General features: G+C 49.2%; 1 protein-coding gene across 4 annotated transcripts in view; it reads right to left on the bottom strand.

Moving 5' to 3' along the window:
- Window positions 1–27356, bottom strand: part of DPYSL2 (dihydropyrimidinase like 2) — a 138584-nt gene that overhangs the window by 60922 nt on the left and 50306 nt on the right. Inside the window, exons 1-3 of one of the 4 annotated variants that reach the window (XM_017540388.2) lie at window positions 20090–20560; window positions 16655–16743; window positions 14738–14922 (exon numbers count right to left, since the gene is read on the bottom strand). In XM_017540388.2, coding sequence (XP_017395877.1) covers window positions 14738–14922; window positions 16655–16743; window positions 20090–20128 — 313 coding nt within the window. In that variant the 5' untranslated portion in view covers window positions 20129–20560. Of the gene's footprint in view, window positions 1–14737; window positions 14923–16654; window positions 16744–19494; window positions 19517–19853; window positions 19976–20089; window positions 20561–27356 lie in introns of those variants that run through there. The other 3 variants (XM_017540389.2, XM_017540390.2, XM_017540387.2) reach the window with 3 other exon arrangements.

The raw sequence follows: 27356 nt of genomic DNA, 5'->3' as shown, positions 1-27356 counted from the left end.
AAAAAAAAAAAAAAAAAAACCAACAGAGCTGAATGGGCTTAGCAAGAAAAGAAATTCAGGAGACGGCAAGGAGGAGCCTCTAAAACATCCACAAAAAAATAAACCATTTCACAGCAATGCTGACTATTTTAATTGATTCTTGATGACAGAAGAACATGAGAAGAGGTAGATGATGCAACGCCATGGTTGCTGAAGGCAATTGCCACAAAACAAATTTAGCCCTTTGAATACCCCAGTGGCCACGCATCATAACAAAAAGTTTCAAATGTCAGGAGCAAAACTGGGGTGAAGGGGCTACTCCCCAACACAGGTAACTTGTCCAAGCCCCGCCACGGCCACCGCCTCCCTGAATCCTCAAAGCACCCCTATCAGGCAAGACACACTGATCCAGGCACTCTGACAATGGAGAAAACCAGGACCAAGCTGTGGGGCACCGAGCCTGGGCTCACGAGCAGCAGAGGCAGGACCGGCACGAAGGTCTCCCGACTCCCAGCTCCGTGAAGACGCATCATCAAGACTGGGCCTCAAATTCTTTCCATTACACTTCATGTTTCTCTCTGGATTATCTCCATAAAGGAGAAAAACAATATCCAGAACACAATTCCAACTCTGAGAAATTGTCTGATTTTCCTCCTTGTCTCTGTCCCTCCTCAAAAAAAAAAAAAAAAAAAAAAGAAAGAAAAATGCCATCTGCCCGTGGTGTTTCCCAAGCAGACATGGGAGGTGCTGCGCCTAATGAACCTCATAGAAGCCCATGCCAAAGCGATTCAGAGAAATGCAAAAGATGAGAGCCAGGCAACGGCAAGACGACCTCGGAGCAGCCTACGTGACAGAAATCAGCTCAGTCTGGCCCCGCATGGAAGGAGGCTCCCGGGCCTCCCAGAAGAGGGATTAAGTTCAGCCGATGAATGGATGGCATCAATTACTCCTCTCGATTGCTCTCCAAATCACCCTCTGGGAGGCAAGGAGAAATCTAGGGCATCTATCCAGGGCTTCTGTAGGAGACAAGAGACCCAATATACCACCGTCTTGGTGAGCATCTTCCATGCTGGGTGCGGCCTCCCACTTCGTGGGAGATGTATATCTGATCATTTCCTCCCAGTGTATTACAGAAAAAGCACTTTTAAATAACAAGTGGATGGAAGGGCAGGATAAAACTTGAACACCAAAATCTTTCTGTTCTTCGGGGATGGATAGGAGCCCTGTACCCTAGGGCAAACTTGAGGCGGGTGCTGTGTCTGGGACTGTTGTTAAGTGCCTGGCATGAGGCTGGGCACAAAGTAGCCTTCACAACAGGCTAACTGCTGCAAAGCAAACATTCCTCTCACATTCTGGGAGCTGTAAGTGTCACTGGCCCAGAGCTTGGACTGGAATCCCAGCCCTCACGCTTGCAGGCTCTGTGGCTTCAGGCAAGTCAACTGACATCTCTGGACTTCCCATTTCTTCATTTATAACAGGAGGATAAGCCTGTCTATCTTCAGGGCTGATGGAAGGGATTAGAAACAGTGTACACAGGGCTTGCTTGGCACAAACTCCCGATAAATGATAACAATTATCTGTTCCCTCCAAATAACTCACTTTCTTCTAACCATCTCTTATGAAAAGAACGGAATCACACCACTCCTGCCCATGACTCCCAGCAGGTCTGTGGAGAGGTCCAGAGAGCAAGTGCTAGGGTCACCCCCTTCCCGAGCTCATCGGAAGGCAAGGGGATTCACCACGTGTCCTTCAGAGTGATGGATGCCTGGGTTTGCTTAGGGCAGCCCTGGTTTGCACTGCGGTCCTGGAATCGTTATTGGTAGAATATAGAAGCATATTCGTTTGGACAAGAACCTAAACTTTTATCCTACAAAGAGAGCTGAAGCCCCATCTAACTGTGTAAAGTGACACAACACCATGCCACCAATGCTGTGCCCAAGCTGTGAATTTCTGCCGCTTTCCACTTAAAACTCCGAAGCTAAAGTTGCATTTCCTCCAAAAGATTGGGTCCTCCCTCACTGGGCTCAGAATTGGCTCCAAAATATCTGTCAAGGCCTCAGGGACACAGTTTCCTCACTAAACTCTCTCCTTGCTTTAAGGATGGACCCATCCTACCTGCTTTTTTAATATCCTGTGATTTCTGCAGCTAATGAGCTAAGGCACATAATAAACAGCAATTAGAAAAAAAAACTCCCAGCTGAAGCAGAGGCATGAGATGTGCCTGTCCACACGAAGGAGTTGCTCACCTCTGTCAGAACTCGCTAATAATGGCTCTTCCCTTTGCTTTCAGTTCTGCTGGGTCCATGCTATCCCTTGGTTTGACACCACAAAAGAGGAAGGAGCTACCAGCCACACCCGGCTGGAGAGGAGAGAGCTCTGCCCTCTGCCAGGCCTCTCCCACTCAGCACTGCTGGGCACGGCAGGCCCTATGTGACTAAATGCTTCCTTAGCCGAAACACCCACTGGGGAAGAATTTGTCACCAACTCTTCCAGCGGTACGACCCTGCAGCCCTGCCTGGAAGCTCAGCCAGCTACAGGGCTGGGGGGAAGAAGGTGGAGGTCTGGTTCAGCGAGGAATGCAAGCCCCCCCAGCAGACAAGGAAAGAAATCCACCATGAAAAACAGAGGGGCTTGAATTCAACAGCACAGCAATGGACACTTACAAAGTTGGCCTCATTTGAATTACAAAAAAAGGCTGCAAATTCAAGGCTAGCAAGATTTATTGATTTGATGGGCTGTTTTCTGGGGACATTGCTTTACATCTGCAGGGCCAGATGTGTTGTCAAGGAAATTTAGGCTCCAAACTCTCGAGAGATTATTTGCAGGAGGAAAGAAAAAGTGAAAAGTAAAATTTTTATTTTCTTGCATAAGAAGTCTTCTTACAGGATTATAAGCCCTATAAGCTGAATTATACTCTTTTTTTTTTTTTTTAAGATGGGGTCTCACTGTCTCCCAGACTAGAGTGCAGTGGCACAACCATGGCTAACTACCCCTGCAAACTGTGGGGCTCAGGCAGTCCTCCCACCTCAGCCTTCCAAACAGCTGGGACTACAGGTATGTGCCACCACGCCCAGCTAATTTTTTATTTTTATTTTATTTATGTATTTATTTATTTATTTTGGTAGAGACAAGGCTTCACTTTGCTGCCCAGGCTGGTCTTGAACTCCTGGCTTCAAGTGATTCTCCTACCTCAGTCTCCCAAAGTGCTGGGATTAAAGGCATAAGCCACCGCGCCTAGCCAACAAGAAAGCTTCTTATACAAAGTTGTATTTCCTGCTGTGTTCAAAACACAAACTCATGTACACGGGCCTGAAGTTGAACCAATCCTTGAGACCTCTTCCTGATCTCACCAAGTGGCAGTGAAGTGAGATAACCCAACTGGAGTCAGGTGGCATGCAACTACCTCTTTGATACAGGAGAGATGAACAGACAAATGGTCAACTGACAGATTAAACAGAGAACAGACATATACAGATAGATTAGAAAGATGATCGATTAATGATAGATTAGGATAAATAAAATACATAAGTGATAATCAATAGATATAGATTAGAGATGATGGATTAAATAGAGATGGCAGATAAGTACAGACAGATATCAAGGTAGATACAGACTAGATAGATATATATCAATATATAGATTGGATAAATGATAGGTAGGTAGGGAAATAGATGGTAGATCTGATTATTTCATAAGCTTCTGGAGGCCACCTGGCTATAGAATTCACCTATCCCAGGTCATGCCAGATAAATATAAATGAATGACTAGACAGAATCGATGATAAAGATAGATGGATAGATAGATGGATGATAGAGACAGATGACAGAAAGATAAAGATGGATACAGACAGATGTGAGAGAGAGGGAGATCTTTTCAAACATGTTCCAAAAGTGTCACAATGATTACTTTTAAATAGTATGGCATAAAAATAACCTCACTTCTTATAAAGCCCTAAGAAACAGGAATTGGTTGTCTCCATTTTACAGATGTGGAAATAGACATCTGGAAACACATCAGGATTATCACACTCAAACAGAAGGCACCAGAAAGGGAAGTTAAACTTACATCTGATTCTTGGAGCACTCCCACCCCTGTCCTGTTGAGTTACTTACAACCCCATCCTCTGAAGCCTGGTCCAATAAACTGCGCCCAGCTGTGGGAGGGGGGCTGGGAAGGAGGTGAATGGCTGCCTTCAGAGTCTGTGATTCTATGTTATTATCAGGGCCCTTTGATTTTTGTCTCACAGGCTCCCCACAAGGAAAGATTCCAGTCCTGACCTATCATTAGCGGGTGATTAGGTCATAAACACTACAGATTCAATCTAAAGACAGTAGGGTTTTCTCAGGGAACCAGCACAGCAGGTGGCCACAGGCTGGGGACAGCAGCCTACATTCCAGTTCCACTCTGCCCCCAGCACCCACCCTGTCCCCTCAGGCAGCCCTGCTCCTGCTCATCACCACTTATTCCAAGTCCTAACCAGTGCTCTATTAGGGAATTTGCCAAGTAAAGCCTCCCTGAACACCAAGGACAGCAACCGAAGGAGGCTCTTTCTGGTGACAATTAGCTCAGTGGTTAAGCTTCTGGGGAGTATCTGACTGCGGCATCCACCCAGGCCAGGCCACAACGGTGTGATCCCACTCCGTTCGTGAAGAGGACAGGACGGAGCAGGGAACAGGGAGCTGAGGGCAGTTCTGGGTTTCGGAAAATCTTGGCAGACATTCATTCAGTTTCAACAGAAATCCAACTGTCAGAACAAGCACCGAGATCCCTGATCCTTTATCTCAGCTACCACCTTGAGGCTTTCAAAATGACCAACACCACGCCCACCTAGAACAATTCGGTCAGAAGGTCTGGTCTCTGCACTTTGGTAGAAACTCCCCAGGGGATTCTAATGTGCAGTCAAGGTTTTTAAACCACTGCCCTAGCTCAAAGCAAAATTCCCTTAACTGGACAGCGGCCTCAGTCACCCCGACCCAACCCCCAGCAGCATTCCCTCTGTCATTAGGGGAACTTAGTCATATTCAGAGACAGCTACCTCCCAAACGGGTTAACCAGAAAGAACTCTAATTTCTACTCACTGTCACTCCCCTTTATCATTACCCATGGCAGTTAAGACACTCTAAAAGCAAGGAATTTGAGCAAATGGCTTCACCCAACAATCACCGCGAGTCAGAGACAGAATCCACAAAACCCAAAGAAATCAATAATCACTACTTAAGAAGAGAGAGAAAGGTCAGCTTGGGGAGGAAAAGGAGAAAAAAGGGGGAAATGGCCTTAATGGGTGATTTAGGGTCAGAGCCATGGATGGTTAAGTCAGAAAACACAAATCCCTTGGCCACCCACAGTCAATTTTCCCTTTAAAACTACTGTACTAGCCGGGCGTGGTGGTACACGCCTGTAATCCCAGCACTTTGGGAGGCTGAGGTGGGTGGATCACCTCGGGTCAGGAGTTCACAACCAGCCTGACTAACATGGTGAAACCCCGTCTCTACTAAACACAAAAAAATTAGCTGGGCGTGGTGGTGCATGCCTGTAATCTGAGCTACTTGGGAGGCTGAGACAGGAGAATCACTTGTACCTGGGAGGTGTGAGGGTGCAGTAAGCCGAGATAGCTCCATTGCACTCCAGCCTGGGCAAGAAGAGCAAAACTCCATCTCAAAAGAAACAAAAACAAGAACAAAAAGCTAATGTAACGAACAGGCACAGTGGCTCATGACTGTAATCTCAGCACTTTGGGAGGCCAAAGCAGGAGGATCAGTTGAGGCCAGGAGTTCAAGACCAGCCTGGGCAACACAGCAAGACCCCATCTCTACTAACAAATAAAAAAATTGCTGGGTATAGTGGTGTACACCTGCATTCTCAGCTACTGGGGCAAAAGGATTAAGCCTAGGGATTCAAAGCTGCAGTGAGCTGTGATCGCAACACTGCACTACAGCCACACTGAGATGCCACCTCTAAAAAATAAATAAATAAAACTTTCTGCACCATTAACTTTTTAAAGAAGGGTAGAATGCTCACCTATTACGGGCTGTCATAAAAAGGTAAGAAAAGCAACCCAGCTGGGCAAGGTATTTCACCCCTGTAATCCCAGCACTTTGGGAGGCTGAGATGGGTGGATCACAAGGTCAAGAGATCGAGACCATCTTGGCCAACACATGGTGAAACCCTGTCTCTACTAAAAACACAAAAAAATTAGCTGGGCATGGTGGTGTACGCCTGTAGTCCCAGCTGCTCAGGAGGCTGCCGGAGGAGAATTGCTTAAACCTGGAAGACAGAGGTTGCAGTGAGCCAAGATCGCGCCGCAAAAGAAAGAAGAAAGAAAGAGAAGATAGAAAAGAAAGAGAAAGAAAGAAAGAGACGAAGAAAGAAAACCAACCCAAACCTAGGCACGGAAAATGAAATGAAACAGGTGCTCTACCCTGGATCCTGTCTTGAACAGAGAGAGATATATTAAATGAAATTCCTGAAAACTTACACAGTGCGGTTTGGCATTTTCTTAAGCGACTCCACGGGTATATGCCTGCTTACGAAACACCCTTTCCCCTACAACTCAACATGGAGGCTATACCAGGACCAGTCACATTGCAAGCTTTGCAAGGGAGATGAACAGAGTGGGAGGCAGGGCTGGGATGGGGTGGTTTCCACCCTGTGCTTCCCCACGCTCTGGGATTCCCCAGAGGCAGAGGGGCGGCTATGGGGGGATGCCATAGACAAAGTGGAGAGGATCTGGGCTCCATCACAGCCCACCCAGCGCCCACCCACCTCTCCAACCAGAGCAGCTCTGCCTTCAGCAGTCTCATGTCTCAGGCAGAGGGGGATCCACACAAAGTTTCACATGACAAAGGGTTGCCCCGGGACAACAATGCAAAAACTCTCATGAGTGGAGGAGTAATGGGCCCAGCTCCCATCAGACTCTTTGGGCAGCTCCCTCAGCTGCTCTCACAGCCAGCTCCAGGGATGCAGGGGCCTTAGAAAAATGGAAAGGACATGATCGCTCTAATCGGAAGTCTGCCCAGCTCACTCGGCCAGGACACAAGACAAGGGCACCCCCAAACACAGGTATGTTGTGGAAGCTCTTATCTAGCAATGAGGAACCCTGAGATCCCACCACTGAATGCCTGACCCACATGTCCAAAGGTCAGGCCGACGCTGCTGGAGCCTGGCATTCACACTTGCCCCACCTCCAATCCTGGTTCCAGCTGTCAATCAGGTCAGCAGGATCAACAGGAAGTTCCCAGTAGTCTGTACCAACCAGCTCCAGGGCAAGTCAGAGACGAGGCTCCGGCAAACACCCAGTGCTGCGACTCTCCAGGCTCCATGTGCAACACCCACAGGCAGGGTTGGCACTGGGGTGAGGACGCCTAAAGGGGTGGAGGATCATCACCCCAATGAGTCAGGCTTACTTCCAGCACCATAACTGCCAGCTCCCAGGGCCAGGTGGGAGCAAGAAACCCTGGGACATTATGGTATCTGCCACAATGTCCACGAAACAGGGCCTAGACACCCACTCGGGGATGCCCTTGCTTTTGGAAGGGCCTAAAAGTCCCTAATCCCCCCAGCCTACCCAGCCTACTGGGCTAGGCCAACCCAATGACTCCCATGGTGAGAAAAGCATTTGGTAAAGTGTGCATGCCAGCCCTTTGGGAAGAGCTGTGCTGTCTCTCGGGATGCACCCTTGTCCTTCCTGTCTCCTCCACTCTGCTCAGCACTAGGCATTAGGAGATCAGCCCAAACTATGCCAAGGGGGAGGACAGATTCTTCCAGTCCAGCCATTGAAGGCCGACATTCACACAGTGACACCTGAGTAGGCCCAGGCCCCTGGCAACTGCTTGCAGAGGGTACCCGTATCCTTAGAGGAAATGTGTGACCTCAACCATGTGGGGACTAGGGACAACAGAAGGAGCACAGAGAACCAGCCCACACCGACAGCCCATTGGATAACGTGGCTTTCTAATCGCCAGGCCACAGGCAGATTTTGTGGTGACAACTTTGGTCCTGGACTTTGAAACTTAGGTCTGATGTGGTCAGGCGTTTTTGTAAACACTTTCTAACCCGAGTCAAATGAGCACTGCAAAGGGAATAATTAAAGTATCAATTACAGACACATCCATATTACAGTGTGTGCATGCGTTCACACATGTGTACTCACCATCAGGAGGGAGCGACCCAAATGCCACATGGATGAACAAATGACAAGCCATGGATATACCGCAGTGACAACTGGGAGCCACGTCCCCGCAGGAAGCCACCTCGTCTTCCTCCCAGCCCTCCTGCCTCCATGGGAGGCTCGCTGGGAAGAGCCGGGACAAACCCCAGGCACTTGGGGAAATGACCGCTGGGTCCACCGTGGTGCTGGGCCATGTGATTTCTCCATGTCGTGACCCTCTGTACTTGGAGAGCAGGCTCTCCCGCAAGAGGACCAATGAAAGAGCTGCTGTCCCCACCCCCTTCTGAAGAACAGCCCAGACAGAGGGAGCTGTCCCATCCACAACTATAGGCCATGCCTGGGCTCTGGGCTTCCCCTTCCTGCCACCCTCCCCCACCAAGGCCAGAGCTGACCACAGGGACTCAGGGAGCTGGGGCTGCCGAAGGGGTCACTGCAGAGCAAGCGGCTGCTTCCATCAGCGTGAACACTGTCCACATCGGATACCTAAACCCTGCTCCCTCCTCGTGACACTAAGCCTCTTGGCATCACTCAGAGGAAGCAGAAAGTTCAGTCTCATTAGTGTACTCATTCATTCATTCATCCATTCATTCATTCATCCATTCACCTATGAGCATTAACAGAGTACCTCTGAGCAGTGAAGACTGCCCAGGCAGCAGGGAATAGGGAAATGTAAGAGACAGATGGGCCTTGATTGAACCACATGCAAGGCTGAAAGCCACCTGGGCTGTGGGATAAAAGCCCAATGTTTGCCAAGAGGCCACACAGCAGCAACAGATCCCAGGAGGAGCTCTGTGCCTGGGGAGCACCCAGGCTGGACCGTCAAGGGGGACAAAGCTTCTGGAGGCAGGGAAAGAAAGGGAGGGCAACACTGGCTGAGATGGCAATGTGAGTCTGGGCTGGGGCGGCAGGAACGGGCCATGTCGCAGAGGGTTCTGACACACGGGCTGATTCTCTGATCAAGAGGGAGTCACTGAAGGCTTCAGAGAAAGAAGGCGGCACAATGAGAGCTGTGCTAGAGAAACAGCCTGGCAACAGGCAGGAGACCGGGGACAGACAGCAAGACTCCTCAGAGGGCTGGGGCCAAAAACCAGGAAGAGGTAACAAAGGCCGAATCCGAGCAGGTAAAGGAAAGAGTGCAAGAGGTAACACAAGGATCAAAGCAACTCGAGGCAGCACACGGACATAAAGATGCCACCAGGATGGCCTCGAGGGAGCCCTCTCCAGGACGGGGCACCAGAAAGGCGGCAGGGAGCAGGCGGGCAGTCTGACTGGGGACTATCAGATGGAGGTGCCTGATGCACATCCAGGGAGCCACAGCCAGAGGAGAACTGACAAGGCTGGCGCTCAGGAGGGAGGGCCGCTTCCAGCCCTACAGCGGCGGCAGCTCCCCTCCTCCTCCCTGCTCGCTTCCGATCCCCATCTCTGCTGTGTGATGTTGCCGAGGGACCAGGAAGCCTGTGGGTTGTGCCTGAGGTAGCACATCCTCCAGGGAAAGCCTGGAGTTCACGTGAGCAGAAAGGGCATTCAGGGCGGTGGCGAGATCCAGAGTGTGCAGATCTGGCAGGGACCCCTGAAAGTCATGCTTTCAAACAGCTCCCCAAGCATCAGATTCAAATACAGAATCAAAGGCCCACCAGCAGATTCGCTACTTTAACCAGGCAGGGTGGGACCTAGGAAGCGGGATGTTTCAAGATGCAACCCTCAGATGCAACATGCAAAGCACGTCCGCCAGCCACGCCTGGAGAGCGCCTGCACTCAGTGAATGCTCAGGTCAAGCGTCCGGCAGCTGGGGCCTCTTTCTGCAGCTCTAGGGAAATGTAGAGCTCAGTGTGCAAGAGATGGGACGGTGCAGATACCCAGCAAGGATGGAATGACAAGAGTTACCACGTGGGAGTGCTGACTACCAGGCAGGTGCCGCTGTGATGCCACCACAGTCCACCTTTGCCAAAACTTACCCCACTTTGCAGAAGAGGCCACTGAGGCTGAGAGCAAAGGTGTATGTTCCATACCTGGCTACTTGCACCGATGCACAGGGTAAGTATTGGCAAGTTGGCTCTGTGCCTCTGGCCTCAGTCTTCCCCTCTATAAAACAGAGGTAACTGGGCCGGGCACAGTGGCTCACGCCTGGAATCCCAGCGCTTTGGGAGGCCAAGGTGATGGATCATGATGAGGTCAGGAGTTCGAGACCAGCCTGGCCAACAAGATAAAACCCCCGTCTTCACAAAAAATACAAAAAATTAGCCAGGTGTGGTAGTGCATGCCTGTAATCCCAGCTACTCAGGAGGATCAGGCAGGAGAATCACTTGAATCTGGGAGACGTAGGTTGCAGTGAGCTAAGACCACGCCACTGCATGCCAGCCTGGGCAACAGAGCGAGACTCCATCACAAAAAAAAATAGATATAACTATTCCCAACTGTTTCCTAGAAACTCTGGGATCCTAAACTCAAATGACCATGAAGCCCCTGGAACGCCATCGGGTTCTCCCCAAGCAGCAACATGGCCACCCCCGCAACCCCTGGGCCAGTCTGGATGCCGCTAGCTGAGGATGTCTGCAATCTCTGCCCACCCACCACTGGATGGAAAGGGCAAAGGGCGTTTCCCCTGCTCCACACGGAGTCCTCCTCATAAAGATCTCATTGTGCAATTCTCAATAGCAGGCTCTGTTTAATGGTAATAATATTATCTTCTGCTGCTGACATGCCATCTCCTTTTTTAAACTGAGAATATTTGGCTGTGTTCTCCTCTACATGTGGCGTCAATTCAGACAGAAAGGAGCCTCCAGGGCCTGTGACCTGGGAAACGCAGAGCCAGGAGGAAGGCGCGTGAGGATTTACCTGTGACGGAAGGTGACATGGTGACATGGTCTGGAGAAGGTCAGAAAGCCAGGAGGGTGGAGGGCATGCGGGCAGGGCAGGAGGGAGTTGGGAGGAAGAGGGAGATTTTAGTATTTTTGTACCAGTTCACTTTAATTGTTTATTTCAGCAAGACTGGGCCTGTGAAGTTTTCAAAGTGTCCAAGCATTTCTCACTGGACTCAATATGTTAAGTCAAAAAAAGCAGCAGGTCACAGGTGCCAGTGAAGTGGCATTAAGCTACTTCTTGCAAGGTCTCCTTCCCTGTGCAGCAAATCCCAGCCACTCACTCACTTGAAGAAATGCAGAACGAATGACCAGCAAGCAAAATAAGGAAAAAAAATCCTCAGTTCCTCATCTGCATTACCACTATTCCCTCCCCAAGGGATAGGCGGGCTAGCAGAAATTCCACAGGGGTCAATAACCATAGGTGGTTACTTGCAAGAGTAGTTAATATTTTTCTTGGGCTATAAAAGCAATGGCATTTGGGGGTCACCACGCTAACCATACACTGCCACCTCTGATGACTTTTATTCCTTGAGCTTTGCTCAGTTGACCCCCTACTCTATAGCTGGATTGCATCAGAGCCTCCTTGCAAATGCCATCGCATTCTGGCCAAGAAAGCAGTGGGGGCGGTCAGGCTGTTCCCTCCCCTTTCCGGACAACCTGCCCATAAGGCCATCTGCTGACTCTTTCCAGCTCCCTGGGCCAGGTTTGGCACTCAGAGAGGATGTCGCTCATCCCTAAACAGAAGGAACCCACCTGGATGAATGGAAAGAAGGCCACAGCCGCTGAGGAGGAAGGTAAAAGAAAAAGTCAGGGTGGTGGCAAGAGGGCAAGGGAGTGTCAGCACTCCAGACTTCTAACTCCTGGCTGTGGGCATTTCCCCTCCAATGATAGATGACACTGACCATTCACCCCAGACTTTTTTTTTTTTGAGATGGAGTCTCACTCTGTTGTTTAGGATGCAGTGCAGTGGTGTGATCTCAGTTCACTGCAACCTCTGCCTCCCGGGTCCAAAGGAAGGGAAGGAAGGAAAGAGCCAAAAGCAACAGCAAAGGGTCAAAGCGCAGGGTAAGCGTGTGGAGGGAAGAGGCAGATCCAGGAACACAGGACAGGAGATGGTGGGCTGAGGGGGTCTTTCAAGCAAGTGTGAGAGAAAACACAGTCTTTCTGTATCTGCTGTGCAAAGTGTACTTGATTAGAGGCAAAATCCCTCTGAGTTTCACTGAGTGAGTTTCAGTGAATGACCAAATGTAGAAGCTGGAAAGGACTTCCTGGGTCATCCAGTGCAAATCCCACACTGTGCAGACGCACAGCTACAGCACAGAGTAGGGCAGGGACTCGAAGTCACAGAGCAAGTCACTGTCAGAAGGGGACCAGCACTCCAGACTCCTAACTCCTGGCATTTCCCCCTCCGGTGAGATAGATATATGTATGTATGTATGTATGTATGTGTGTGTGTCTATTTTATATATGTGCATATATTTTATATATGTGTATATATATATTTTTTATATATAAAAATATTTTTAAATATATTTATATGCACTATATATATATATATATATATATATTTTTTTTTTTTTGAGATGGAGTCTCACTCTATTGCTCAGGATGGAGTGCAGTGGTATGATCTCAGTTCACTGCAACCTCTGCCTCCCAGGTACAAAGATTCTCCTGCTTCAGCCTCCGGACTAGCTGAGACTCCAGGCCCACACCACCATGCCTGGCTAATTTTTGTATATTTAGTAGGGATGAGGTTTCACCATATTGGCCAGGCTAGTCTCAAAATCCTGACCTCAAGTGCTCCACCTGCCTCAGTGTCCCAAAGTGCTGGAATTACAGGCATGAGCCACCATGCCCGGCCAGAAAAATATTGTTTGTAATGGCTTACTGACTCTCTGTGACCAATGCAGGGGCCTGCAGGGCTTCCCTCTGAACTCCAAACTGAGGCAGATGATCATCCTGACTTGGCCTTCCCGGCTGACGGCCAAACAGTCTAGGCTTCGCCAAGTTCAAGCGTTTTTCCACAGCCTGCCCTGGTGGAGAGGCAGAAATGCCCACAGCTGCCAGTGATTCCCCAGTAATTGAAAAGGTGCAGGCTCTGCTCTCCCTAGGTATGCATGAAAGAACCCCCACACACAACTCCGGAAAATGGCACCCACTAGGTTACAGGGCAACGTGTGCAGCAAGACACAGGTCACAAGGCTTACACTCAGAGGCCTTAATCAGTGGTGCCAAGAAAGCTGAAACAGGACAGAGCTGTTCCTGATGTTTCAGACCCTGAAGACCAGGACAGAGAGAATCCAGAAGCTGAGTTGATATTTAAAATGCAGGGGAACACGCCAGGCAAGGTGGCTCATGCCTCTAATCTCAGCACTTTGGGAGGCTGAGTTGGGCAGATCACAAGGTCAGGAGTTCAAGTCCAGCCTGGCCAACGTGATGAAACCCCATCTTTACTAAAAATAGAAAAAGTTAGCCGGGTATGGTGGTGGCTGCCTGTAATCCCAGCTACGTGAGAAGCTGAGGCAGCAGAATTGCTTGAACCCAAGAGGTGAAGGTTGCAGTGAGCTAAGATCGCACCACTGCACTCAAGCCTGGGTGACAGAGCAAGACTCCAACTCAGGGGGAAAAACACACACACACACACACACACACACACACACACACAAAAACCATAAAAATGAAATAAAATGCAGGGGAACTCAAATTAGGAGGGGAGGGCGGAGCAATATTTTTCTAGCTCAGGCAAGATAGAAAAGAAGCTTCCAGATAGACCCCAAAGCCACAGGTAAAAAGACCACCACCCAAAAAAAATAACTAGTAAGATAGGTTTTTCTACAGCGGAAATGGCTCAGTTTTTTTCTACTTAGACCCTCTTCTCAACTGCCGTGCTAACTTTTCATACATGACAGACTTTATGTTGACTTTCACCCTTGGATAAAATCTATTTTTAAAAATGTGTATCTGACGGGCCACTGTGCAGCTTGTCCACCTCCTCAAAAAACAAAATGGCATTTGTCAAAAGGACAACCAATAGGCATGCTGGAATCTGGCAGTTCACAAGCAAACTCGTAATACATGTGCTGTGTCCAGTGAATACAGTTCAGATTTGGTTAAGCAAAAAGCGCAAACCCCTTGGAGCAATACGTAAGCGGCACCCAGCTGTGGGTGCCAGCAATTTTCATATCTAAAAGGCAATTGTTTCATCTGTGGGACCCCTACGTTAAACCCAGCCTAGAGACAGAGAGTGTCACCCCCATTTGATTTCCATATCAGAGGAACAGGAGTCCCTGGTTCGACATTTCATTTGCTGCATCCCATCCTCATTCTAAGAGGCACTCTTAGGAATTTTTCCGAAAATCACAATCAAATACTTATGCAAAATGGCTTAAAGTTGATGGTGCTGGAATGACTTCAAAGGCAGTGTTTTTAAAACCAAATCACATTTGGGGTTCAAGAGACACAAAAGGCCACACAGAGAGAAAGCCAGAAGCCATTCATCTCATGGAAACTCCCTAGAACCATATTCTCCAGTTCAACGGGAGAACTTAAAATTTGACAGAAAATGAGCATAAATAAATAAGACAAATGGTTAATACTCCCTTGCCCCCTTATTTGGTAGATAAGTGGCTCAGGACAGCAACTTTTAGAAGAAAAGACTCAAACAACACAGACTTATTTGCAAACTCTCACATTTCCTAAGCACTACAATGATGGTTTTTAAGCTTCTTACTGATCATGGTGGTTCCCCCAGCCAGGGCCGCCTTGGTTCCTTGGAAGAAATCATCAGCAGACGTCATTCCCTGGTCAGGCATCTGGAAACGAGTGTGAACATCAATTCCTCCGGGGATCACCATCCGGGAGTGGGCCTCGATGGTCTTCACCCCTCCTGGTACAATCAGATTTTCTCCTATTTGCCTAAACAAACAAGGTTGGTGAAAAGGGTTATAAATGGAACATGGACTCAAATAGGGCATGACAGCTACTTTCACTAACCTATAAACCATTCTCCACTCTATATGGGATCTTCAGATCATCGTTATGATTCATAATAACAACACTCTCCACTCCTACCCCATAGCAAGAGGCAATGCAGAGTATACTAGAAAGCAAAAGTCAAGTAAGGCATCACTGGCCCCACTCACAGAGGTTTTGTTCCCAAGATACCCCCTAAGATCAAATGATAAGGCCCCAAGATATTTCTAAAAACTGTCATTAAACTCCCTTTACAACACCTGCAATTGAGCTAATTATCCTATAGCAATTTTCTCCAGATCTGGCTGTACTTTCCAAACATTTATTTTTACCATATCCTTTTCACCAGAGGGGAAACAGGGATGAAAGGGTGGGAGAGAACAAAACAAAGCCAAAAAAAAAAAAAAAAGTGAACACTATGATTGCAATGATTTAAAATTTTGGAAGCATGTGTTCAGTCATTCAGATAATGAAACAGCTAACAACTGGAATATACTGAAAAAGGCAGAAAAATGTGTATTTATTATGTTGGGGGACATGATTCTTTTCCAATTTTTAAAAAATATTTTTGCGTCTTTCTATCAATTTTTTAAAGAGAATATTAATCAAGGAGGAGTTGATAAAGTTCTAATTAGTGATGAGTAAAAATAGCAAACAGGCCTGCACACTTCTGGGCCAGTGTCGTTCTACCAGGCCGGATCGTGCCGCCTTATAATTGGGGGAAAATGGAACATGAAAGTCCTGGCATTTGAGAGCCTAGAGCTGAGACTGTCACAGCAAACACACATGGAGAAAACATTAAACGTGGAAATGTTAAAATCTATTTTAGGTTCATAAATCAGGGTGTGAGCTTCCAGGCAACAGGCACAGCCACTCCAGTTTTCCACTCCTCTGGACTGGTTTACAGCTATCCCTTGATGAATGCTGCTTATTTAAAAGCTGTCACTGGCTGCAGTGTTTGTCTTTAAACAGATGTGCTATTTCTCCAGAGCCTGGGGAGCTGCCCCAGTAGAAAGGGCAGGAGGATACTGGGATGAACTCAGCTCCCTTAACCCTCTAGAGTCCAAAAATACCCCAACTCAGGAACTGCCCTGTTGCTTCTCCTTTGTAACATTAACACAATAAACACAAGGGCAGTCTTATTTGCACTAGTTGCCACTTAGAATAAAACCTAAACGTCCCTCAGGATTTAGGCAGTAATTTGTCTGTATTACTTGGTAATTAACTTGGTATCTTTCTTTGGCCCCTCCAACTTGGATTCTTGATGAAGAAAGCAGATGTGCTGTCTTAACAGAGGAGGCTGTCTTTCACGTTTTTGTCCCTTGGGCAATCCAACTCAAACAATTACATTCTAGGAAACGCTTTAATATATTCAACATATCACAAACCAAGTATTTGAGGTGGCAACAAAAAGATATCATATCACCTCAGCTAAAAAAGAGTATATTGCATAATACACAATGCAACGAGTATGCATTAAATGTTGCTTTGAATTCCCTAAATCTGAGTTTTCAAATTCACTAAATACCACCAATCAAAACCGGTTTAAAACAGATACTAAGTTGGTCACTCTCTGATGTTTCTGAAGTTTGATACTATGTAGGCGAACGGTAGCTAACGCTTGGGAAGCCTGGGAAGTATTCAAATACATCTGTATATCATGAGTTAGACTTACTTGATCAACCCATCTTCCATGTATATGTCTGCATAGAACGACTGGTCATCATTAACAATTTTACCTCCTTTGATCAGAAGACGATCACTCTGAAACAAAGAGGCAGTAAGGTCACAATGCATAACTGACCTATGAGAGACATAGGTGCTAAGTAAGCTATGTGAGCTAAGGTTACATTTTCACTATGCAAAAGTGATGTTCAAAATAAGCGCATTTTGGAACAGTTCAGTGACAAAAGTAAGCCTGGAACCTATTCATCACCTGATGAGTCAGAACATACCGGGAAAGCTCATCCTAGAGAAACGATCACCTCCTTCAATTACGCCTTGGACTCCAAAGGGGAAAAAAAAAAACGCAATGAAAATATTTCATATAAAGAAGATAAGGCTTTTTAAAATGGCCTTTGGCTAAGCCTCAATTTAAAAAAAAAAAAAAAAAAACACCCGCATATAGGAAAGCCACGTCTTGGTAACAATGTATCAAGCAAAATTGACCAAAAGTCTGTTGTCATGGGATATACCATACAAACACGCTGGGTTCAACCACAGCAAGGCTTCCATTTAGTATGTCCTTTATATGTGCGTTTACCTTTGAGGTTTATCACAGCAAATATAGCAAAAAGGGAGGGAAAAGACTGCAAAAAAAATATGCTATTTTAACTAGACTGTTAAGAAAAAGGTAAACCGCCATGATAAAGTACATGAGATAGCAAATTCTACAATGCAATGCCACTACAGATTGCTGATGCACTTATATATTAACCAGTGACATTTACACAAATAAAAAAGGACAGCCAGCAGTTAAGGGCTGAGAATGTGACCAAAATGCTACATTATGACTCATCGCTATTGCAAATGCTGCTGATGGAAGGGAATGCTAGCAGCTAGTGTTCAGTAAGTTTGCACCTGTATTATCCAGAATGCGCTTAAACCTTACAAGCTCAACCATATACTGCCCTTTTAATACGCAATACGTTTCAAAGAATGGCATTCTTTTGACAAGAGTTAACTCAAAATGCAGTTACAAAACAATATTCTCAGCAGGTGCTATCTCTCTTTAGCAGCTACCAAGAAAAGGAAATCATAGAAAATCCTTAGAAAATAGATAAGCTACTAGAGAGCAAAGAGAAAAGATAATTATACACATAAATGCACAAACACCTGGATTTACTGTCTCTCTAACATATTGAAAACCAATAAGATCATTTTAATTTTGTACACTTCAAGGTCCTTGATCCTGATGGAGACTTTGGAAAGCCAATGAACAGCCAACAATAATTCCTGCACCTGTATAAGGTTAAGTGTAAAGACCTTTACGAAGCCCTGCCATGCACATCATGCCATCAGAGCCTCGAAAGAAATCTGCAAGGTGGATGAGGTCAGGTTCTATTCCCATGACACATAAGGAAATCGAGGCTCAGAGAGGTTAGGCCACTTGCCCATGTCACCAGAACCAGCGCACTTGTCCTCCATCTACAATGATCCCTTCTTCTCTCTCAGATTTCTAAGCTTCCATGGAATAAATATCACCTGGAAGGCAAGGGCAGGCCTCGCCCTTCACCTCCTGCCTCCATAGTCACTTTGGTACCTGCCCCAGCCATCACTGCGAATACCCCCAGCCAACATGATGCCAAGAAAAAAAGAAAAAAAAAAGTCAAACGCCACACCCCCGTTCACTCTAGTGCCTTCCAGAAGGATCTTACATAAGAGGCTGGCAGTGGTGAGGGAGGGAGGAACGCTATGCTATAGGTCCTCTGATAATGCAACCAGATTTTTTAAAGGATGGAGGGGGCGCTCTTTAAAAAAAGAAGAAAAAAAAGTCTTGTTGATTCTTTGCTTTTCATTTTTTTTTCTCTCCCCACTGTCAAAATGAAGCTGCCTTGTTCATTCACGAAAACAACAAATTATTTGAGGCTTGCTGCAAAGCTGCTCTCCATTCCCCACTCCCCAGAGTCATCACTCCTTCGGCACAGTGAACACACAAGGGTGGGTGCCCCGTGCCGGCCCTGTGGGATCTCGGGTCTTTGCCTTCAAGAAGCAGCTACCGCCCTTCTGCTCATCCTAGAAAATTCTCCGAGCACACGCCCCCTCCCCTGTGCATTTGCTCCCCCTCTGTCTCCTGCGGATGGGTGTGCCCTTGTGCACGGAGAGGAAGCTGGGGTGCCTGTGGCTAAAGAGAAAACCGGGGCCAACGCGCGCCCTTACATACAGCCCTAAAAACACACCCTGACTGTTTTAAAAGAATCTTTCCATGTCTGCCTCCGTGCTGGGTTCTACCCGGGAATCAGCTGGCCGGTTGCAACTGCATATCCTTATATAACAATGAATTTCCCTGGTGTTCCCCCTTCCCTGGGATTTCACTGAGGATGGAAAGAATAGGACGAACGAGCGTTTCCAGGAAAAGATGGGGAGAGGGCGGGAGCAGGGGGGAGGTGGGATCAAGAACCGGTGCTCCTGTCTGAGGCATCGCGAATTCACTGCACAGACGTTTTCCCCGCGGCTTGCACACCAACAAGCCCAGGCCCCAGCACTGCGCTGAGTCCTCCGGCCGCCGCGATCATTGTCTGGCCGGGGCCAGGCCATCTGCTCCCGCGTCGCGCAGCGCCATTAGCGCCCGGCAGCTTGCCGCGGTCCCCGCGCCCGCCCTGCAGCCCGCTTTGTATGCGCCAGCACGGACGCCTCGCGAGCACACAAGGGGCGGAAGAGAGATGCGAAAACGAGCCCGAATCCCTGCCAGGGCCCCAGCCCCAAAACAGAGGGCGAGAAAACCGGGTGGGGGGGGGCACCCAAAACCGGTTCCTGGCAAACACGAAGCCCCCGCCCTCCTCCTCTGCTCATCACCTCGTCCCTGTTTTTCCTTCGCGTTTCCGCACCATTCCGGTACACCCTGCCCTTTTCAGCATCCCTCCGCTGTCATTACGCCTTCGTGCTGAAACCTGCTCCTTTCTCCAAGGACCCGGAGAAGGCTCCAGAAAGCCCTTTTTGGGTGGGGGCAGAAGACCCGGGGAAGATCCAAGTCCCCATCTCCCCACCGCGGCTGGAGGAGTCCAGCCTCGCAGCACGCAGCCCGAGAACAATATCCGAGGTCCAGGCATGCATATTCAATCTGGCATCCATTTGCTCGCACCCCGCAGCCTGCGCTGCAGCATCTCTCGCTGACAATAAAAGATAGAGCGGGTCTGGCGGGTCTGGCGCGCTACCTAAGGCTCCCTCCGTGCGCTCGCGCTCCTGGTTAGCGCCTTGCAAACGATGCGACTTCTAACCCTGGATCACTGCAGCTCCCACCACCGCCGCCACCATCACCATCGCCTCCGTTAGGAACAGAAAAGAAAAAAAAAGTTCCGTCCCTCTCCTTTCCCCTCTTTTAAATTCCTTAGACCTTCTGTGCTACAAAAGGTGGCTGGCCAACCGCAGACTTCCCAAGTACCAAACTCACCGTGATGCGTGGAATATTTTTCTTCCCCTGATAAGACATCTCTCTCCTGGGAAAAAAATTAAATTCAGGAGGGCAGCTTTAAGGCCAAAATTGCCGGGAAGGGGACTTGGTTTGGTTTTTGGGTTTTTTTTTTCTTTGCAAGACTGAAAAAGGTGCAACCGCTTCGCTGGTCTTGCTGTTAGCAAATTTCAAGAACGTTAAGGGATGAATGCAATCCTCTGTCTCTCTTTCTTCCTCTCCTCCAACACAGCCCCAGCTAGGGCGGAAAAAAAGAGAGAGACACAGAGAGAGTGAGAGAGAGAGAGAGAGAGAGAGAGAAACAGGAGGGAAGGGGGTGGAAATAAACTACAGCAATAAAAGCCTCGGTTCAAGTCGGCCACCGTGGCGCATGCGCCGCCAGCCACTCCCTTTCCTCCCAGGCAAAAGCCATCCGCTTCGAGAGAGGCGAGCAGCGATTGGTCGCGATCCTGGAATATGCAAATTTGGGCCGGCGGGGCGGGGCGCGGCGCGAGAGCGCGAAATGCGGCAGTGAACGGCCGGGGGCGGCGGGCGGCACGGGCGCCCGCGCGGGGAGCGCGCCTTTCGCGCGCTTTCTTTGGGCCCGGGCGATGGGGACTGGGGTTGCCAGGGGCCCCAGACGCGGCCTGGCCCACGCGGGGACAATGGAGGGGTAGTCGTCGCGGCCGGGGGGAGGGGCGGGATCCGAGACGGCGGGGCTTCGGAGCTGCACGCACTCGCCCGCGCGCGCCCCGGTGCCCGCCCGCCCGCGCGCCAATCCGCGGAGGCCGCCGCAGCAGCCCCGCGTGGGGTGACTGGGCCGAGCCAATGGCTTCGCTGGCGGCGAGCGCGCGACTGCACCGCCGGCCGGCGCCGCGCGGCCCGGGAGGGCGCCCGGGCCCTCCTCCCCCGCTGGCGCTGGCTCTGCGCTCGCCCGGCCCCCGCCCTGGCTCGGCTGCGGACTCACACGGCAGCGGGCCGGGGCCCGGCCACGCCCGGCCCGGGAGAGGGCGGCTGCTCCCCGTGGGCGTCCGGGCCCGGCTCCTGGGGGCGGGGAGTGGGCGCGGGCCGAGGGGAGGCTGCTGGGGCTGGTTTTGGGCCGCGGGCAGGCACCCGGCTGCAGGAAATGAGAGCCCGGCGGAAACCCTTCCAACTCCCAGCCGGGAAGGGGCATCCGGGGGAGGCTGCGGAGTATGGGAAACCCCGCCCTGAGACATCCTTTTGTGTCTTCCGGCCGCGGGGAACTTGGTGGAGCGGGGGAGTGGAAAGCAGCCGCAGCCCGCCGAGGCCAAGGCGGCCCGATCTGGGCCCAGGGCGCCCGCTTTACCGTTACGCCCACCTCAGCCTCCTGCGGGGTACGTGGGGGCGCTTTTCGCTGGTACCTGCAGCACTGTCGAGGGAAGCTGCCGGGTTCCCAGCGCCCCAGGGCTTCAGGGTTTATAGGGCGAATGAATGGGCCCCACACCGCATCGTGAGGCGTGCCCGAGGACATGAGCTGTGAAGAAGCAAGAAAGGCAGAGCTTATATCCCACGGAAAAGGGAAACTGAGTCCCGGGGAAACCCCACGGAATCGTAGTTAAAACCAAGAGTCCTGACCCCCCAGGCAGAGCCTAGTCACTTAAAACGCACTCAAGGCCTCTTCGTGGCCCTAGCAATTGAGCAGGCCTGGGACCCCTTGGCGTTGCCTGTCCAAGCCATGCTGAGGTGCCCTAACTTCGGGGTCCCTGGGGAAGAAAAACGATCATCCAATTGATCCTCAGGAATCTACCGGGCGCCATCACCATGGGGGGTTGCCCTGGCAGGTACAATAACTAAAACATCTGGACCAGCCCTGGTAGCTCCCGGGCTTCTCTGCTTGAAGTCAAAGGATGCATTAGAATCCCTGCCTAATCCAAGCCCGGGGGGCGGGGGAGGAAGGCAGAGTGTGTAATTGGCTCACACCTGCTCAGCAGAGCTTAGCCAGATAAATACAGAATAATTCAGGCTGCTGTAGGCCTGACTTCCAATCTTTTTACCCTTGACCACCCTGGCCACTTTAGGGGAACGTCCCTCCTTCCAGACTCAGAGAAGGTGTAAAATTCTCCCTTTCACTCATTCCTATAAAAATCTCAAGTCCCAGAAAGGGACTGTAAGGCACGCAGCAAGCTTCACCGCTGGTTAATTCATTCAAGTTCAGTTTAGCTGTACATCTGCAGGAGAAAGTGAAGCCCTTCCCCCTCCAGCAATCTGATATGCCACAAGCAAGGTGAGATGACGTTGGCAAGTATCGCTGTCAACCGGTAATGGTTAAAGTCACGAGTCTGAGCTTAAAATACGCCTCTCTGCTTGTGAAAAACCCACAGTCAGTCCCAGCTCTGCAGAGGACAGGGCAGTGGGGAGGAGTGTCCTATTAGCTCACAAGGAAAATGCTACTACTTGGCAAGAGATAAATAACAAGACTCTAATTTAAAACAAAGTAACCTCTAATTATATTGTGAGTTTGTATTCTTGTTGGACTCCCTACCCCTCTCCCCGTTGTTTGAGCTTAATGGATTTAAATATCTTGTTGTTTACCAATTTACCATTGAATCATTGGTTTTGTAATAAAAGCTTCCAAGAGTTTCTGTGTCTGTCTCATTGGCTTGTTTTAATTTTATAGCCATTGCTATGAGGTTCTTAATCCATGCTAATTGACGTTTCCACTCGTAAATATCCAAAAATGTAAGGGGTAAATTGATTTGTCTGTTCTGACTAGAGCCTAAGAGAGTATTTGGCACAAAAGATTCCAAACAAATGGTTTAAATTGACCAAGGAAGAGAACCATCTGCAATCTGCATTTCTCACCATATTTACCGTTCAACGCATTTAGGAAAAGTAAAGAAGGGATGGGGAGAATTTTCCACCTGCTTTGCACTGATGAAGGTGTTTAAAAGACAAAAACGCACAGATAAACAGGTCTCACACTTCTGCCTCAGAGATCCTTGTAAGAATTAAATGAGGGGCTGGGCACAGTGGCTCACATTTGTAATCCCAGCACTTTGGGAGACCAAGGCAGATCGCTCTAGCCCAGGAGTTGGAGATCAGTCTCAGCAACATGGCAAAACCCCGTGTCTACAAAAAACAAATATTAGAGACTAGCCTGGCCTACGTGGTGAAATCATGTCTCCACTAAAAATACAAAAATCAGATGGGCCTGGGGGCAGGGGCCTGTAATCCCAGCTACTCGGGAGGCTGAGGCAGGAGAATCACTTGAACCCGGGAGATGGAGGTTGCAGTGAGCCAACATCACGCCATTGCACTCCAGCCTGAGCAACAAGAGCAAAACTCCATCTCAAAAAAACAAAAGAAATTAGCTGGCCGTGGTGGTAAGCCCCTGTGGTCTCAGCTCCTGGGGGCAGGGGAAGGTTGAGGGCCGAAGCAGAAAGATCAGTTGAGCCTGGGAGGTTTAGGCTGCAATAAGCCAAGACCATGCCACTGCACTCCAGCCTGGGTGACAGAATGAGACCCCGTGGGGGGGGGGGGGACAAATAAACTATGTTTTTTATAATCTCTAGAAAAACATTCAATGAAAATTTCCATAAAATTATGAATCTAATATTTAAACCTTTTCTCAGGCATGACTTTTCTGAACTTTTAAACTTTAAAGGCATGCCGAACATGAGAAAGCAATGTAACGTTGCCGACTTAAATGTTACCTCATCTATAAAGTTGTCTGCATCCTGCTCCCACAGCCTGAGCACTCCTTCCTGTGTTCGGCTCTGTTATAACACCATCCCATTGCTCTGTAGTGACTTGCCCATTTCTTCCATCAGGCCATGACATCTAAAAGCAAAGAACCTCCTCTTCTTCCAGCCACCAGCACACTGCCTGGTCTCTGGCAGATGCTCTTAACATTTGGTGCATAAATAAGTGCTATCATTGCTATGATGAGGGCCAAAGGTTCTTCTTGCTCATCTCCATCAAGGTAAGTTTCAATGTCAAAAAAATCCCCGACTCAGGCCTTTCCCTTAGGACTATCACTTTTTTGAGATGGAGTCTCACTCTGTCGCCCAGGCTGGAGTGCAGTGGTGCAGTCTCGGCTCACTGCAATCTCCGCCTCCCAGGTTCAAGTGATTCTCCTGCTCAGCCCCCGAGTAGCTGGGATTACAGGAACGCACCACCATGGCCAGCCAATTTTTGTATTTTTAGTAGAAACAGAGTTTCACCATGTTGGCCAGTCTGGTCTCAAACTCCTCACTTCAGGTGATCCGCCCGCCTCGGCCTCCCAAAGTGCTGTGATTACAGGCAGGAGCCATTGTACCCAGCCAGGACTATCACTCTGCTGGGCTTTCCTTCTTGGGGGCCAGCTCCTCTTCTCCAAGCCCCCAAAACTACAGGAGGAGCTAATGTTATTATTAACAGCTTATTATTCTCTGAGGGACTCCCTAGATTTTAAGTTCTGCCTCCTTTAACAAAACTGCTCTGTACCACCAAGCCTGGTAGAACACAGGGAGAGAGCCCCCAATCCTAAAGTGAACGTCGGAGTCATATAAGGTATTGAGAAATGCTGAGTGTATGGTAAAATTATATTGTTTGCTAAGAAGAATGATGACAAGGAAAACCTGGCCGGCCCCCACCCAAGTGGAAAACTGCTTGGGGCATTCTAAAGTGGCAAGACAGCAGATGAATATCACACACTGGTGAAAACAATTCTGTAAGCTCGGGATATGTGACCCTGCCCCCGTGGCTCCCTCGTGGAGAATACTTTTTAGTGTGTCTGTGATCAGTGGTAAGCAGGCACCAGCTGCCTACCTAGTTTATCTTGGGTCTATGAGAAAACACAGAACACCTGTTAATAAGAATCACCTGTTCAGAGAGACTAAATGCATGGGTCAGCGTCTGCTCGACGCCCTCAGCCCAGAAGGCTGATGGCCCCCTGATGGTCCCACTTTGGTGTTCTAGCTGGGTGTCTGCTTCTCAATGCCTTCAGCGCCACCAGGGTGAGGGTCTCTATAGCTAAGCTGTTCTCGGTACAAGGAGTCTCTACTAATTTTTTCTCAATTTCTGAAACTGTCCTTTTCTCCATCCTCCCATTATTCTTTGTACATGCTGCGTGACCTCATTCATTTCAGTAAACCACCTACATGATACAATCCTCACTCGCACCATAACTGAGTGTGATTTTCCTTCCATTCAAGCTTTGAGCTCACAGGGAAGAAAAACTCTTTCAAAAGTCTTACTTATTCCTGGTCAGGAGTGGTGGCTCACGCCTGTAATCCCAGCATTTGGGAGGCTGAGGTGGGTGGATCACCTGAAGTCAGGAGTTCAAGACCATCCTGGCTAACATGGCAAAACGCCATCTCTACTAAAAATGCAAAACTTAGCTGGGCATGGTAAGGGATGCCTGTAATCCCAGCTACTCTGGAGGCTGAAGCTGGAGAATAACTTGAACCCGGGAAGCGGAGATTGCAGTGAGCTGAGATTACACCACTGCACTCCAGCCTGGGCAAAGGAGCCAGACTCCTTCTCAAAAAAAGTCTTACTAATTTCTTCACCTTACAGAGGGCCTGACAAGGCTGGGGGCCCCGGCAGGACTGAATGCAGCAGGAGGGAGGTATGAGTGGAGGCACCCAGCCAGCCCCTCCCACATGTTTGCATCATCCAAGCTACAGGGAAGTGGGGCTGGGGAGATGCAGATGTCCCTCCAGTGTCCCTTCAGCCCCGGTGGCTGTCCTGCTCCCAGTTCCTCAGCGTCTGCCCGTACGTGTTGCCTCCCCGGCTAGCCCACCACTGCTCTTGGTTTCATGTTCCCCTTTGGGGAGCTGGAGTAGCCATTTCTGCTTCTGTGGTGCCCTGGGTTTCTGCATTAGTGCAGTGTTCAGAATTATACAGAATAGGGGAACTCCAAAGCAGAAACTGCTGACAGAACAGAGTCCAGAGGTGGTAAAGAAAATCCCCAATGCCCAAAGTGCTGCAGTTGGATGCCAAGGACTTTGGCCTCCAATGCATCCTGCAGAGAAGGTTGAAATTAATGCAGCAGTAAAGAGAAGGTATTGGAATCCTTCTTTGCCAAAAACAAAGGGCATGGACTAGGACACTTGAGCTGGAAGTGATGCCTTCTTCACTGCAGATGGAATCAGGCAGTGATGACCATTTTCTTTGTGTGTGTGGCCCTGAGGGGGCAGAGACTGCGGATCGGAACCTGCCTACTGCCTTCCCCTGCGGCTGCATCCTTTTAGCAGGGGTGACCAGGTAGTGACAAATGAGGGTCAGCAGTGACTGGCTGTCTGAAACAGATGCTGCTTTACCTAGAACTGGACAGACTTAAGGCCAGTATTGGGGCTCTATGGGTGTCCTGAGGACAGATTCTCCCTCCAGGAAGACAAGAGGCTCATCTGTCCAAATCCTGCTGGACGTGAGGGCACAGAGGAAGCGTGCCCTTCACAGAATCTAGTCGACTCGGGCTTTCTCCTCTTATCCCCAGTTAGCGCACACACCTCCTAAAGAACTCCTGCCATGCCCGCCCTGCACTCATCCTCTGAGTGACTACAGATTTTCCCTGGGGTCTTTCTGTCCCTGATGGGGACAAAAGGCACCTTGCTCAGTCATCGTGCCTCAGGCCCGCCCTCTGGTGGCGAACGCGGAGTGTGCGTGTGGTCGCCTGCCTGCTGGTCTTGGGGCCATAACAGGGCCTTGGAGATCACTTGTTCCAGTTCGAGTGCCCAAGCGCTCTGCTCCATCAGAATCACCTGGGGCCCCAGCTCAGACATCCTGAACAGAATATCCAGAGGTAAGGTCCAGGAAGGTTTTTAAACTAGTCTACCTCTGGACACTCAGCGACAGATCCAGCCCACTCCACCCTCTATTTATAGAAGGAGGAAGACATGGACTAAGAGGAAGGGCTCACTGCCCACCCAGTGCAGGCTCCGCTCAGCACAGGGCATTGCTGGCCAGCCCTTTATCCAGGGGGAGCATTATGAAAGAGTGGTAAATATTATCACTGTCCTTCCACTTGGCTGCCTTCTGGAAATAGTACAATCTTGTAAAATATTATTAGGTTGTCAGTAGGGAGGAAATTAACATTTATTGAGTACCTACCATGCTCTAGGCATGACACTGAGTGCTTTAAATACATCTGCTTTAATCTTCTCCAAAAAAATCCTACCAGGTCAAACTTCAGATCCTCATTTTATAGACTAGGCAAGAAAAGCACAAGGAAACCTCTTGTTCCAGGGCCAGATTCTAATTTGGGTCTGGGTGACCCCAAAGCCCAAGGGGCTAGTTCTTTTTTTTTTTTTTTTTTTTTTTTTTT

The sequence above is a fragment of the Cebus imitator genome, unplaced genomic scaffold, assembly GCF_001604975.1.
Source record: "Cebus imitator isolate Cc_AM_T3 unplaced genomic scaffold, Cebus_imitator-1.0 Scaffold125, whole genome shotgun sequence".
Lineage (NCBI taxonomy): Eukaryota > Metazoa > Chordata > Mammalia > Primates > Cebidae > Cebus > Cebus imitator.
The sequence above is the reverse complement of the archived record's forward strand: the minus strand, read 5'-3'. Positions and strand labels throughout refer to the sequence as shown.